At 34.9% G+C, this 15,915-nt stretch overlaps 2 protein-coding genes across 4 annotated transcripts; both read right to left on the bottom strand.

Moving 5' to 3' along the window:
* Positions 1 to 3,181: 3,181 nt before the first annotated feature.
* Positions 3,182 to 4,133, bottom strand: LOC113272621 (F-box/kelch-repeat protein At3g23880-like). Its single transcript, XM_026522434.1, has 2 exons — positions 3,701 to 4,133; positions 3,182 to 3,564 (listed from the first exon to the last, which is right to left on the bottom strand). The coding sequence occupies exons 1-2, from the start codon at positions 4,131 to 4,133 to the stop codon at positions 3,182 to 3,184; spliced, it is 816 nt and encodes a 271-aa protein (XP_026378219.1).
* A 462-nt stretch (positions 4,134 to 4,595) lies between these two features.
* Positions 4,596 to 8,901, bottom strand: LOC113275724 (transcription factor bHLH49-like). Of its 3 annotated transcripts, XM_026525276.1 has the most exons (11): positions 8,790 to 8,901; positions 8,462 to 8,672; positions 8,142 to 8,194; positions 6,824 to 7,787; positions 6,509 to 6,739; positions 6,357 to 6,422; positions 6,189 to 6,257; positions 5,506 to 5,577; positions 5,224 to 5,421; positions 5,007 to 5,094; positions 4,596 to 4,924 (listed from the first exon to the last, which is right to left on the bottom strand). In XM_026525276.1, exons 4-11 carry the CDS (start codon positions 7,691 to 7,693, stop codon positions 4,884 to 4,886), a joined length of 1,635 nt encoding a protein of 544 aa, XP_026381061.1. In that variant the 5' UTR covers positions 7,694 to 7,787; positions 8,142 to 8,194; positions 8,462 to 8,672; positions 8,790 to 8,901; the 3' UTR covers positions 4,596 to 4,883. The 3 variants fall into 3 exon arrangements, with proteins under 3 accessions (XP_026381061.1, XP_026381060.1, XP_026381062.1); XM_026525275.1 differs by having other exon boundaries at positions 8,142 to 8,672; XM_026525277.1 differs by having other exon boundaries at positions 6,824 to 8,194.
* Positions 8,902 to 15,915: the final 7,014 nt, after the last annotated feature.

The following is a 15,915-nucleotide window of genomic DNA, read 5'->3' as shown; positions in this document are numbered from 1 at the left end:
TCAGCATGAAAGAGACTTATTCTGCTTTGCTTAGTTCTAGAGATAGTTCAAGTTGGAGTATTTTTGGTTTGGTTTAAGTTTCACATCCCTAGACATTGTTTCATTACTTGGATGGATTTGCAAGGGAGACTTAAAACCAGAGAGAAGCTAATGCAACAGGGTTTAATGAATTCTTCTCCTTGTACTTTCTGTGAGTGGCAGGTTGAAAATGAGAGCCATTTGTTTCATGGGTGTGTTTTTGGTAATCAGATTTGGGACAGTTTGCTAATTAAAATGAGTTATTGTAGAGATGTTTGTGGTAATTGGAATGATGAGATGAGGTGAAGAGCATTTCAAGAGTAATTGTCTAATTTCTTATGTGAGAAGAATGGTTTTCAATAGTTTAATTTATCATATTTGGAGAGAGAGGAATTCCAGGGTTTTTTCTTTCCAAGTACTCTTCCATAGAAGTTGTGAGTTTTGCTATTACTCATGAGGTTTGGCTTAAGATGAGTTCCCAGTGTTTTAAGACTGATGACACTGCTTCTAATAGAGAGTTTATAGAGAGATAGAGAATTGACTGTGCATTTGTAATAAAAGAACCAATTCAGTGTGTTTGTCTTGCTCTATAGGGTTATGATGTTATGATTAACACTGATGGTTCGTATGGTGATGATGTTGCTGGATTTGGGGTTATTATTAGAGATTCTTTGGGCATCTCTTTATCTGCAATTACTCATGAGCTTCAAGGGGTTGAACTTGGCCTTCTTCTTGCAACCAAAGTCCAAGCTCGGTTAATTAACCTGTGTACAGACTCCATTATTGTGTGTTCCCTTCTTAATTCCTCTGACCCTAAGCCTCCTTGGAATGCCACTCATGTTTGGAGAACAATTAAATCGTTACTTGGAAACTTTGTTTCAATCGAGATAAGTCATTGTTGTAAATAGTCTAATCAAGATGCTGACTATCTTGCTAAAATGCAGCCTAAGGAAGCCTTCGTCAACTTAGTCAGTGAGGAGTTTTCTCCTGACTTTCGAGAGATTTTAGCAGCTGATAAAGCAGGGCAAGTGTTTTTTAGAGTCTAGTTAGTTTTAGTTGTTGGTAGATTAGTCTTGTTTTTTGTTTCGTTTGTTTCTTTTTTTCGGTTGGGGTCTCCTTAACCCTATGTATCGTGTCAAAACTAGAAGAAAAACCAAACAATTTCTTGAAATTTAAATCTCGATACCTAATTTTTAGGAAGTTTTAGAATCTTGTAAATTGAATACTATGGTTGACAATTTACAGATTTTGTCTACAAGTTTATGATTCATAAAATGTATGACATTGAATGATTTGACGTTTCTTTGCTTCTTCGTTTGTTGCACATTGTGTGCCTTCTCCTTTGTACTTTCCTTTTTTTTTTCTTTCCTTCTACAGCTTTAACCTTTTTCCTTGAAAAAGGAAAAAACAACAAATAGTGGACCAACTTTCTTCAAGGAACTTTGCCATGTCTATGGAGAAAATGAATGTTATTCAAGCTCTCACTAGTAATGCTGGTGAGATCAGGAGACTTGTGTTTTCGATCAACTAATGAGTAGCTGATTTATAATACAATGATTCTCTACAGACCGTCCTTTTAAACAAGGGCAAAACCGCTCACACACAAGATTTTTGGCCCCATTACCCCAAAAGCAAACAGGGGTCCCGTCTCCCATGTTTTGGTTTACGTGAGTGAGCGGTTTTGCCCTTATTTAAAAGGGCGGTTTAAATAGACTTTTTGTTTATAATAAGACTTATTTTTTGTTGTAATTTGTCTCATTTAGTTGCTCTACTTATAAGTTGTACTCCCTCCGTATCACATATATAGGCGGAGGGACCAATTCTCTTAGATTAAGAATTTTTTTTGATTTTATAAATTTCTATGTTTTTTCCTGTTTTACCCTTAATTATATTCCAAATATTAGAGACATATACTTAATTGTGATGATTCTCCCAAGCAAATAAATAGGGGTAATATAAGTAAAAAATCGTTTTGAAATTTGGGTTTCTCCTATATAATGGTACATGGAAAAATGAAAATTCCGCCTCTATAATAGGTACGGAGGGAGTATAACGCATTAATTTCCTTTGTTGTGAAGTTTGTGGGGAGGCGCATCTTATTAACTGTTTCGGCTGTCTCTCTCCCTGTAACATACTACGTATTTGTTAATGTCTCTAGTTAATGGCTTTTGTTAACTTGTATACATGTTAAGGTTTAATAAAGAATTATTTTATTTCTTTGGAAATTGTGTTTTTTTGTCTTATTTTACTAGAAATTGATTTTTCTTGCACTAAAAACAACATTTTTTATTCCCAATGTAAAGAATTACTGTTTTCAATGTAATAAAACAAACAAATCTTATTTCCAATGCAATAAAATATTGTTTTAATGAACCTTAACATGTATACGGGTACAAATTAACAAGACTCCTAGTTAATTGATGCCTGCGTTAATTTCACAATTCAATAATAAGTGGGTTGTAGTCTCCATTTCTTTTTTACATACCCAACTGTTTCTACTTAAAGTAGCGTGGAAATCACATTTCCTCTTCAATGTAAAAGAACTTGAGTAAGATGGTGTGCGACACTCAAATTGGAAGGTTTTTTTTCTTCCCTTTTTCTTGTTCACTTTTGGAAATTCACCCAAGGAAAATAAGCAATCGAAGTTAATCATGGATAAACTTCTATTTGAAACTAAGCATATGCATTCTTCTCAACATATGACACAATTTCGTTGGTATAAAGCATACACTGATGGTTATTTGCATCTCATTTCAAAGATATGTTTACCTAATCAGTCTACTCCGCTTACGCTTACTCTTACTCCCTGCATAAGTACCTGAGTTAACTGGGGCGAGGCTCTCCACATAACTTTCCGGTTGATTCCTTGGCCCATTTACACCAGCAACGAACACATATCTTGTTCTTTTGTTCTTTATATCATATACAACCAAATTCCACAAGATATCTACTAGAATCTCGCCATTATTGAAAGACCATATCGGTTTCCAGAAGCATGACCGAGTCACTGTTGATTTGGGAACGGTGAACCATTTTTTCCAGGATTCTCTTTCTCCATAATTTTGCATCACCCACACATCAATTCGGACATATCTGTAAATCAAAACTAAGCAAAGGCAGCCTTCCAACACACACAGATTTTTAAACAATTCACGACTATCTCCTAATTGTAACATGGCTTCCTCTGGATATGGCAAATCCACAGTCTCTCATTGCTAATGTCAAAAGAGATTATTACGCTTTCAGATGAGCCTTTTAGGGTTCCTAACCAGTGGAGTGCGCCATTGAAAAGCAATCCAGAAGGTCTTGCTTGAAGAGCAAATATGTAAGGGAAGTTGGTTTGAGTACTTCTCCATGAGTCTGACCTTAAACTATAAACTTGAACGTTAAAACAACCAGTATTATCATAATCCTCAATTCTTACCAACTTGTAGTCACTAATTCTGCAATCATAACCAAATCCATATCTAACTTTGTTCTTATCAATTGTATCAAACATAGCATCACGTTTTCGTATCTGGCCTATCGGGATATTCTTTATACTCTCTAGTAAACGGATTCCAAATATAAAAACTATGAACCTTATTACAATGAGTACTTGGTGTGCCATTTGTATCCCAGGCATAAAATAAACCTAAGCAAATCAAACCATTACAATATCCAAAAGTTTGAAGTGAACTACCTGCTATGTGTTTGAATGGATTTTCCATCAAGATAGGTTCTCTACAAATGACTCCTTTACAAGATTCACATGAAGCTCCTTTGCAAGATTCACATGAAGATAACAATGATGATGATATTGAAGCATAATCTATGGAATAAATCAAAGGGCTCTTAGTTTTTGTATCATAATCTCTAACCATGAGTTCAGGGATGTTATTAATTTGATTATAACTATGAATAGCATGATTCTTAGCGAACTCGCGGCTACAAAGTAGTTTTAGCCAAAGCTTGTGCACACACCTACAAATTGAGACTGATTTCAGTGGTAACCTTACCAAGATCTCTTCTTGCAGCTCTTCTGGAAGGCTTTGCATGCTTGTTGCTGCTGCTTCTCGTAAGGTATAAGTTTTCTCATCATCATGATCTACATCAATGAACCGCATATCCCCCATGACTGCGAGTTTGCTGAGGTCGGCACACAAAATGCGTTTTTATGGGTAGTTGTAACCCTAGTTCTCGGGTCCAGATCGTCTGTGCCACTGCTTGTGTGTGCCCTATGTGCCACACCAATAGAAACACGGTATTTTCTCTTGGATTTGTAATATCTTCTTTAACTAATTAATTATCTTTACTAATCGATTAGTGTTGTATAAATAGAAAATCTATTTAGTTAGTCATGGTTAATGAGAGGAATGATGTGGCGTGTTTCTATTGGTATGGCACATAGGGCACACACAAGCAGTGGCACAGACGATCTCGACAGGCTGTTGGATCGGGTAATGTACTAAACCATTTTTTTATGGGTATGTTGCAACCACTAGAGTCTAGGCCCATTTTAAACTGAACTGGTTGCTGCAAAGAAGAAAGAGAAAAACTCCTTTCAATCCCATTTTCCATCATTGCACCCTAGATCATAGCAATAACAAGTTTCAGAAACTTTTGCTTTTTTCCTCAGTAAAGCTTGGAGAGATCTTTATACATCAATTATAACAAAGAGCGCCCTATAACAAAATAAGTGCTTACAGTACAACTTCATAGATGGTTCTTTTTCTTTATCCATATGAAGTGTGTGTATATATAAGACTGGAAAACAAAAACAAATGTAGCTGTGTTAATATACTTGAGAGACCTTGAGGGAGAATTTCATATCTACCCTGTTTTTGACTATACACCAACTAGTAAAACTTGGACAGCAGCTTTAGTCATAGCTCAACTTTCATATGACCAGGAGGTAGAGAAGCAGCTGAAAATGCAATATATGAAAAATGTCAAGTTATGATTAAAGAAGTTATTCTATGGTACATGAGACAAGGAAAGAGCAGTACCATTCAAGTCTTGACCGTTAAACGGATCATTGGAATCAAAGCTCATTTGAATGACGTTGTTAAGTTCATCGTCCCACGGATTGGGCATCTGCACATAATTCATTAAGATGTAAATTTTGAATTTTCTTGTAGGATGTGTACTTTCTAACTTAGTTTGATATTCTTTCTTGCCTGGGTGAGAGAGAGTGAGAGTGTTACTGTGGAGGCAGAATAATACCTGAGGATTAGGTTCTTTGTATCCTGCATTCATGGCCATTAATTGAGAATTGATGGTTCTCCTGAGTGCATCTGAGGGATTTCCCATGCCAGGAATTCCTGATTGAATTAATCCTGGTTGGGACGGATGAAGCTGAGCCATAATCATATCTTGTGGAAACCCCATGGAAGATGATGGACTACCTCGTGATTGAAGAATCTATGACGACGAAAAGAAGATATTAGTTAAAACAGATGCTGACCAAGTCATAAGAAGTTGAAGTGCATTTGTAATTTCACTTACATCTTTCGCAAGAAGACTTTCAAGATTGAGGTCGAGTCGTGGATTTACAGCTGAAAGCTTCATTGACAAAAACTACAAGGCAAAAATAAAAGATTTATATATTTGGCCATGACTTTTGACAAGGCAAAATGCATAGCAAGGCATCTTAAAAATCATAGGCGCGTACCAAATTTTAAAAAATTACAAGTATTTCCTTGTGTATGGAATGGGGGACATGTTTGATACAGTATTTGATATGAAAAGGTTTATTATTCATCAAAGTAACAATTCCAAGAAATTTAAGCTCCCGTACGTAATTCAAAGAATCCTGTAAATTGAATACTATGGTTGACAAATTACAGATTTTGTCTCCAAGTTTATGATTCATAAACTGTATGATATTGGATGGTTTGGCATTTCCTATGGTTGGCATATGCAAATCCATATACCTGTTGATGACCTTGAATGTTTTTTTAAGTCATAGGTGCTATGGATTTCTTACCCAAAATTCTTTTGTATGGAAAGACAATTCAAGATAAGTAGTATTACATTATCACAGTATAACAGATTCATTTTATTATTTCTAGTAATTTTGTTACGTTCTAAAATGTAGCAAACGACAACTTTTAATACTAGATGAGATAATTGGTAACGATGAAATAATAATGAGACACTTCCAAGGGTTACGGATTCTACTACCATACCTCAACCTGGCGTTGCAACGACTGTACATAGTTAATGATCTCATCGAGCATGACAGCCTTGCCAGTAACCTATATAATACCAAGAAACTCTCTCAATACATACTACAATTGCACATAAATCTGATGGAAAAATCAATTATATCTGTACTTATAGTTGAGTTCGCATACCTTATTACAACCAGGCACAAGGTCTTGAAGAAACTTCATCCTTTCGCTGATTTTTTCTCGTCTTACCTACAGTAGGGAAAGATCAAGTTAACCAAATATACTTGGAAAACAAATTACTAACCAACTCAAAACTTTCTATAGAAATTTCTTACTCTCTCAGCAAGACTATGGCTATTGGTTGCCTGGCCCCTTCGCGCTCTAACATGGATATAATCCTCCTTAGGTGCATCTGAAGTTTGAGAATTATCTTTGTCTTTACCATGTTTATTACCTTTACCAGAGGGACTAGGATTTTGATCATCCTTATGTTTTGAGTCAGAATCTTCATTTGCAGCCTCGCCAGTTACTTGTACAGGACTTTTACCTTGGTCAGGCTCAGAAACCTGCATCCAAAAAGTTATGTTAAAAAATGGAACTTGAATCAGAAACGCGTGCATAGGATCATAAGACAGGATTTCCATTATCACCTGACCATCCCGTCTCCTTTTCTTTGGGGCAAGTCCCTTGGAAGATGAAGGTTCCCTCCCGGCACTCTCCAACATTGATTGATCCTCTCGGACAGCACCACCAGCACTTCCACTACAATTGGCATCATCTGATTCATTACTAGAATTACCAACTCCTTGTTTTGTTTCATCAGGTGTTCTCACAAAATTCCCCTTTTTGACATCATTTTTCATTGGACTCCCATCTGTAATGCCCCTATTGACAGAAACTGAAACATCTTTAGCAAGCTCTGCACTGTTTGCTTCATTCATCTGAGATTGGCTACCCGGTATGTGTTTCAACCCATTAAATAGAACATCTGAAGAACCTTGAATTGCTCCTCCATTCTTAGAGTAAGGACTCAAATTCTCTGGCACGTTAAACGGATTCAACATATCACTAAAACTTCCACCATTGAAGCATGAATACCTTGCCGCTCTTTCAATGAACCCTGAATCAGCTGGGAACTGAGATAAGCTCTGATGTAGCATCCCAGTGGTTGGCGGCAAGTAAATACCCTGTTTTGTAACAGAATTCAATGGATTCCAACCTAAGTTACCCATAACTGCCCCAGAAGAACCATTATCACCTAAGCTTAAGTTGTGTGATGAACTGGGATGACCCCAAAGAGCACCTGTAAATGAGTCCATCATTGAACCAGAGGAACAAGCTGAAGAACCACCCATCATTAGATCCCCTTTTTCCATTGAATCACTAGTAGAAGCTAAACCCAAAGGCTGATTTCCATGATTGAATTGCCAATTGGAAGGCAGCATATTAGGAGACTGGTAATTCAAAGGATCCCCACTTCTTTTTTCTAACCCAAATTTATCTTTCTCACTCAAATCCATATTGCCTTGAACAACAAAAGCAGCAAGATATAAAGGTATCTTTCTCTTCTACCTAAACTGTCTTTGAGTAAATGGAATATTTGAGTTGCAAATTCTGAAAGAAAAAAAAAAGGGAATATAACCAGCCAGAGAGTACTTGGTAATGTTGATTGAATATTATCAAGATTTTGACCAAATCTAATGCAGAAATCACTGGTATTTCAAACTGACACTATGCCAAAACAAATCTATCACCAATTTGGATACTGAGAAAACAATTTGCAACAGAAGCCACTTTCAGAAAACAAACAACAAGATCAAAACAAGTACTTAGACTGATTGATATGTACTCCCAAAAGATCACAATGAAGTGGAGTCCAAAAAAACAATTCCAAAGAAAAAATGTAAAGTTTTAGGCAGTCAAAAAAGAAAACAAAGAACATTGATTTCAGGGAAGGAAAAAACTCACCGTTCAAAACAACACAGCAGTAAAAACCTTAGTCAGAGAGTGCCCAGAGAGTTCTGATACAAAACAAAGACCAGAGCAAGGAGTAGTAAGTAAAAAAAAAAAAAAAGTAGTAGAAAGAGAAAGATACCACCAATTCCACACATAAGATTCTCTGCTACTTTTCCCAATTCTGTCTTCCATTAAAGGCTTTTTACTGAAACTTTGTTGAATTTGGGTTTATATTCAACCCTGTCTCTTTTTATCATTCAGACATTACTAAATTCTGTCATGCATCAAACAAAAAAAATTTAAAGAAAACTGATGTAGAGAGATCAGAATACCAAAATATTTGACAGAGAAAGTGATAAGTGAGGAAGAGAAGTTAATGGCCAATTGAGTTCTTTCTTGTTTGATTTTCTTCTTCTTCTTAGTTTTCTTAGAAAGAGAAAGTACTAGTAGTAAAGAGAGTGAATTAATGGCAAAGGCACTGCATTTATACCCACGCCTGCATTTGTAACAGAGCCATTGAATGATTAACCACCGTCACTGCTACTGTTAAAAATAATAAAAATAAAATTATTTAGTTTATTCAAAAAACGCACTCAACTTTTCTTATTCAGCTTTTTTTTTAAATAAAATTATATTATTATTATTAGCTTGAGCTATCACCTGACATTGCCAACTCTACGAAGATTTCTTTTTTCTTTTCTTTTCTTTTAGATGTCTCCTTCTTTAAAATTCTTGGGACCTGGTTTAAAAAAATCTTTATGAGTGAGGTGAGGGGGGGTTTGTTTGGTCAAAAATCTTAAGATCTATTCTAGTTGAATATCTAGGAAAAAGAGAGAGATTTTGATCTACTTTTTGTACTAGTAAGTAGATTTTGTAAGGTCCAGGGACCTCGTTTACGTGTGAATCCAACATTTCTTATGTAATGGCAACAGATCTTAAAATCTGGACTGCAGAGATCATATCCCAATTCTCAACTGATTTAGATGCTCAAAATTAGTTAGCAAGGAATTAACAGAAAAGAAGCTGTAGTTTATGATGATTAATGTGTGGTTAGGAAGCTATATAAATCAGAAGACTAGACTAGAGAAAGGGAAAGCTGCCCATTAACATAGGAAGGAAGGAAAACATCCCACTTCCCAATTAAAGTGTAGTGCACATAAAGAATGGACACCTAATAACTAGCTACGTTTTTGTACAATTGTCCAATACGGAAATCCATGACCTATTGTTGGACCAACCTACCTAGCTACTGGTTTTCTCCTTTGGTGGTAAGGTTTTTCATTTACGCTTTGTCTACTCCATGGAGTTATCAAGAAGCGGAGGCTTTTGAAGTCATTAGATGGGCGTGTCTGGGATACTGATGTTTAGGGCTTGGTCAGGCGATGCAAGGCTGTTAATAGGGGTGACAATTTGTTTGGGGGTGCACCAATCCAAAGGTAAATGGTTGTTTTGTCCTATATGTAACGTGTACACCCCCAAGCAATTTGGCATCCCCTATTAGCAATCTTGAGGCGATGTCCTAGGATATATCAAATGTCTTGCCGATTAAACCTAAAAATTCGTCACGTTTTCCTTAACTAACCCTAGACGTATCGCGCATTTCATAACGGTAAAAGTTTATTCCCAAACGTAGATTTGAATACCAATCCACGTATAACATTTATAGCTAGGATTTTTGTCAATATATTTGATCTATATTTATATTTGGCTGGGTTATTTTTAATACGACTTGGGCATAACACATACGTACGGTCAGGTTAAGAAATGATATATCTAGCTATAAATAGGTTAAGATGAGATTTCTCCAATTTTACCCAGATATGGGTGCTAACTATGAACCCGGTCGTAAATGAGACTAAAAAGCTTGCAAAATCCATTCTTTTTACAACAATTTGTTTGATGTGCCTTATAAGAATTCATCCATCTGAAATTTCTTTTTAGAATCATTCATAATCGTTCAGCGAGTCAAATCGTCAATTTTCTAGTGAAAAAATAAATTCTTCTATTTATTTCCTCTAATTTTTCTAATCTAATTCTTCTATCACTAACTATAAATAAAAAGTGTTAATCTAATCTGACAACTAAAACTAAATTAACTAATCCAACCTAACCCTAAATAATTAGGGATAGTTTAGTCATTATGGATATAGGGTTTTTGGATTTATCAATGAGTGACTCTATTCTATGTTACATGATAAGCCCTTATATTGGAGCTGAAAGCCCTTATATTAGGTTTCGTTATCAAATATCAAATCAATTTATGACTTATTCTTATGCATTTAGCCTGGGTCAATATAGGAATAGGTTTTTCTTTTTTGATGAGAATTCAGATGACACTCTTGATATTTCCATTCAATCTAATTGATCAAAATGATAAATTTGATTGTCTTGCTCCAAATTGATTAAAAAGTTCGAAAAAAAAATTTCAAGGAAATGGTGAATTTTAAGGTAGACAAAGGTAGCGTTGTGCTATACTGCTAGTTAGTAGTGATAAGATTCTTTAACGGCTATTCTGAAATCTTGATTGTATACTGAGTAATAAGGTGTTTACGGAGCTTTTACTTAACAAAAAAAAGTCGAATTCGTACGAGGTCTAACCCGCCTAATTAGGACACTAAGGGATAAAAACAAATATATGGATACACCTATTATATTAAGTGATACTTACGTGTGACATGTTCAACTCAAATAACATTTGCAGCACACATACCCTCTACTAGTAAAGTTTCAAAGGAAAACAATTGTTCAAATATTTTTATAGAAGTTTTAAAATAGTTTTCTGAGAAAAAAAAATAACAGTCGGATTTTTTGTTATACTGCTAGGCAAATGGTGCACCAATCCAAAGGTAAATGGTTGTTTTGTCCTATATGTAACGTGTACACCCCCAAGCAATTTGGCATCCCCTATTAGCAATCTTGAGGCGATGTCCTAGGATATATCAAATGTCTTGCCGATTAAACCTAAAAATTCGTCACGTTTTCCTTAACTAACCCTAGACGTATCGCGCATTTCATAACGGTAAAAGTTTATTCCCAAACGTAGATTTGAATACCAATCCACGTATAACATTTATAGCTAGGATTTTTGTCAATATATTTGATCTATATTTATATTTGGCTGGGTTATTTTTAATACGACTTGGGCATAACACATACGTACGGTCAGGTTAAGAAATGATATATCTAGCTATAAATAGGTTAAGATGAGATTTCTCCAATTTTACCCAGATATGGGTGCTAACTATGAACCCGGTCGTAAATGAGACTAAAAAGCTTGCAAAATCCATTCTTTTTACAACAATTTGTTTGATGTGCCTTATAAGAATTCATCCATCTCAAATTTCTTTTAGAATCATTCATAATCGTTCAGCGAGTCAAATCGTCAATTTTCTAGTGAAAAATAAATTCTATTTATTTCCTCTAATTTTTCTAATCTAATTCTTCTATCACTAACTATAAATAAAAAGTGTTAATCTAATCTGACAACTAAAACTAAATTAACTAATCCAACCTAACCCTAAATAATTAGGGATAGTTTAGTCATTATGGATATAGGGTTTTTGGATTTATCAATGAGTGACTCTATTCTATGTTACATGATAAGCCCTTATATTGGAGCTGAAAGCCCTTATATTAGGTTTCGTTATCAAATATCAAATCAATTTATGACTTATTCTTATGCATTTAGCCAGGGTCAATATAGGAATAGGTTTTTCTTTTTTGATGAGAATTCAGATGACACTCTTGATATTTCCATTCAATCTAATTGATCAAAATGATAAATTTGATTGTCTTGCTCCAAATTGATTAAAAAGTTCGAAAAAAAATTTTCAAGGAAATGGTGAATTTTAAGGTAGACAAAGGTAGCGTTGTGCTATACTGCTAGTTAGTAGTGATAAGATTCTTTAACGGCTATTCTGAAATCTTGATTGTATACTGAGTAATAAAGTGTTTACGGAGCTTTTACTTAACAAAAAAAAAGTCGAATTCGTACGAGGTCTAACCCGCCTAATTAGGACACTAAGGGATAAAAACAAATATATGGATACACCTATTATATTAAGTGATACTTACGTGTGACATGTTCAACTCAAATAACATTTGCAGCACACATACCCTCTACTAGTAAAGTTTCAAAGGAAAACAATTGTTCAAATATTTTTATAGAAGTTTTAAAATAGTTTTCTGAGAAAAAAAAATAACAGTCGGATTTTGAACCACTTGGCATGTACCGACTTCATAATACGCCACTCAAGAAACTGAGTTTTCAACTTTCGCTAAATGTTTTATTTTTATTTTAAAGGATAATTTTTCGATGTTTATCAAACTTCTTTATAAGCAGACAACTCTTATATTAAAGATCATCAAACTCGTCAAATGCTTGACAATTTATGATATCACTGCTGATATCTACTGAAACTAACAGATGATATGTGAAAAGACGAGGGTACCCAAATATACCTCAATCTAAAACTTTTCCTACCTATAAGTCCTTTCTCTGAAAGTGATTGTCTATGGACTAAGTCGAGACAATACAACAACGAAGTATGTTTACTTGATAAAAAGTTCGGACTTAACCAAACACAGTAGGATTACTTATCAAGTAAATAAGAATTAACGTTTGTGTATTTTACTTCTAATTATAATAAAAACAATTATAATTGCAGAAATAAAAGAGTAAAAGACACAGCAAGATTTTGTTAATGAGGAAATCGCAAATGCAGAAAAACCCTGGGACCTTGTCCAGAATTGAGTACTCTCAGGATTAAGCCGTTATACAAAATCAAACCAACTTCGTATAGTTGAGACCAAGCAACTAGACCTATAGTTCACCTAGTTCCGTATGTATTCCCACGCCTCCAACTTATGAATAAGTCACGTACTTGGAACAATTCCTTTGGTTTGTATTCCAAACAGTAAAGGAACAACAAATCTGTTTGGTAGCAACTCTTTTCAACCAAGTGATGTGAGTTCGACAAAGGCTCTTCTGTTTATCTCAATAAAATCCTTCGTCGGGTTTTTAGATCTATCTTATTATCAACCATCAAAGGTAATTGTTAAGATTTTTCAATCAATACTTTTAATCATAAAGAATTTTATTGATGCCGATCTACACAACTAATCAATCTAATCTACCATAAGGATAAACCGATTATAGTTGGATCCTCTATACCGAAACAAGTATTGTGCACACCAAATATTATGAACCCAGAAATCTTCAATATCTTCTTTGTTTTCAAATCTTCTTAGATCTTCAATAAACACCTGCACACAACAACTTGAATCTCTTGTGATCAATCACGTACAAAACGGAGTATGTTGACAATGGATTATCGCAAGATGTCTTTAGATCTACAAATAGTCTAAAGATCCCTGTCGAAACTTCGATCTAGTTTGAGTGAATATTATATCAGAAGAGAAGATTCTCAAGCATAAATAAACTAGGTGCAGTAAAATTTCAACCACCGTTAGTCAATCAAATCAATTGAAAACACAAGATAAACCGCAATTATCTAGTTTCCCACCAACGATACTAATAGAGATTCTCAATCCCAAAGAATACTTTAAACTGAGCGTCCGTAAAAGATTTCGCCTAATTAGGTTACTATCCTCTCCGAGTAGGCGGCTTCACTAGTAACAACACAACCGAGGAAGTTTGCTGTCACGAAGGATTAGTTTGCTAGAAATGCAAACTTTCATATTTATAGATAAGGAAGTTTGTACACCAAGGAATTTCCAAAACCGAAAATATTCTCAAGATATGCAATATATTCCAAATTCGGTTTCCATAATCCTTGGAAATGCTCTGTCCAAAATATTGACCGAAAATCTCTTTGGAAAATCTCCAACTAGTAAATACTAATTCTCATTTTCCCAAAATAAAATTAAAAACCTTAAATAAAAGATTCTTAACTTATTTATGTTTCGATCCTAGGATTTCATTCCTTTAGCTATTAAGGAATCACTTTGAACAATTAAAGATTAGCGTTACTACACATGTTCAAAGTATGTCGACATCCTTACTTTGTAAGTCCTCTTTCATACTTACAACCTTGAAACCGATTTGACACACTTCCAAACAATTTTAGAATTGGTTCATCCGACTTTCAAGAACTATGTAATTGATCAAGAACACTCAATCGCAAATCATGGGTTTCACGGTTCTACCAAAACAGGTTTCGGTTCTACCTCCATGTGAGTAATGTGCATAGTCACACTAGCTTTCCAAAAATTCGGTTGACTATGTACTAGGATCGGTTCCCCACATATATATGGTATCTAACTTGTACTTGTTGCACATGTCCATAGGATCGGTTCCCCTTTGCCTAAAAACGTGTTGCACATGTCCATAGGATCGGTTCCCCTTTCTGCTAAAAACTTTTTGCACCTCATACAAGTATCGATTACCCTTTGTGATGTGTTGCACCTCTTATTAGGATCGGTTCCCCTTTACCCAGAGTCGGTCATACACAAAATCACAAACTCGATCATACCATCTCAGGTGTTTACTTAAGATCGGTTTCACTAATAAAAGTCATACCAATACAAAAGTTAGGCCTTTGTGAATAGTTTTACCAAGAACATAAACAATTCATGAGCGGTTATACTAATCACACATATTGTGTTTTCACAAGATATGCAATGAATAATGATACCAATAACGCCTGGCGATTTCCTTTTCGATTCACAAAACAAGTTCATGAATTTACTTCCTTAAAACACATGTAAAACATTGTTTCCTAGGATGAAATCCTCACCTTATACCCATACATAATCACAATAGCATTTGCACGATTATGTCGATGTCTTATCTACAAAGTTTAATGGTTAAGCAATAAACCTCATATTGTATTCCTTAATACTATGTCTAACTAGAGTGTTCATGCTTCGCAGTTTTGTTTTCAATATGCACGACTTGAAAGATACGTTAGGGAATGAAACAGTTCAAGTCAAATATCACTAACCTCAAGTGGAAGGATGATGTTGTCGTTGTAGCTTCTTACTTCTTCACTTTTTCAAGTCTTCGCAATACTTGTAATGTCTCATATCCTAATACTTTCAAGCTAACCTATATGAAGTTGACTCTACTACATAATCAAGCGACTCTTTAAATGAGTTTTGATTCACTAAAATATGACAACCAAACTTGACATACCAACGCTTGGTGGGTTCAACCGAGCTATGCTCTAACAATATGAATTACCTTAACAAGTAACAATCATCTCCTATCGCGTCTTTCAAGACGGATGGTACGAATTACATCAATGGGTAACAATTGTCTCCTAGCAAACACCAAACTTTAGATACTGAGATTCTGCTAAACATAATCCCCATTGATCTAAAGATCATCTCTTCATCTTTATACTACGAGGGTCAATCTCTCATGCCAGGAAATTGGATACCAGCAACCGTGTCGGACAGTCTTCCACAAGTGATGTTGCGCAACGATTATATCATCAAACAAAATTTCTTATATATATATATATATATATACCCACTTCTACACCCAATTTTACTCATACCTTCTTTCACATGTATCTTAAACAAATATCTTCCTTTTTGAAACAAGTCTATTCAGCGACTTTAATAATTTGCTGAAATATGGCTGGATCATCATCCCGGACGAGAGTTCGTGGTCCCAAATACACAATAACGAAAGATGACGCAATTTGTAGCAATACATCCACGTTTATAGATCCTCTGAGAACTATTTAGAATTCAGACCCTGATGAAAGATTAAGATTTTATTGAAAATATTAATCTTTTATTTTACTGCACCAACTTG

Source organism: Papaver somniferum, chromosome 4 (assembly GCF_003573695.1).
Source record: "Papaver somniferum cultivar HN1 chromosome 4, ASM357369v1, whole genome shotgun sequence".
Classification (NCBI taxonomy): Eukaryota; Viridiplantae; Streptophyta; class Magnoliopsida; order Ranunculales; family Papaveraceae; genus Papaver; species Papaver somniferum.
This window is presented reverse-complemented; position numbering and strand designations above follow the sequence as displayed.

Coding starts and splice junctions, on each gene's coding strand:
- LOC113275724 (XM_026525275.1), bottom strand. CDS start 7,693: ATGGATTTGAGTGAGAAAGATAAATTTGGGTTAGAAAAAAGAAGTGGG. Junction 6,423..6,508: donor GCCATAGTCTTGCTGAGAGA/GTAAGAAATTTC, acceptor TCCCTACTGTAG/GTAAGACGAGAAAAAATCAG. Junction 5,422..5,505: donor AAAGTCTTCTTGCGAAAGAT/GTAAGTGAAATT, acceptor TCGTCGTCATAG/ATTCTTCAATCACGAGGTAG.
- LOC113272621 (XM_026522434.1), bottom strand. CDS start 4,133: ATGGGGGATATGCGGTTCATTGATGTAGATCATGATGATGAGAAAACT. Junction 3,565..3,700: donor TCCATTCAAACACATAGCAG/GTAGTTCACTTC, acceptor TCCGTTTACTAG/AGAGTATAAAGAATATCCCG.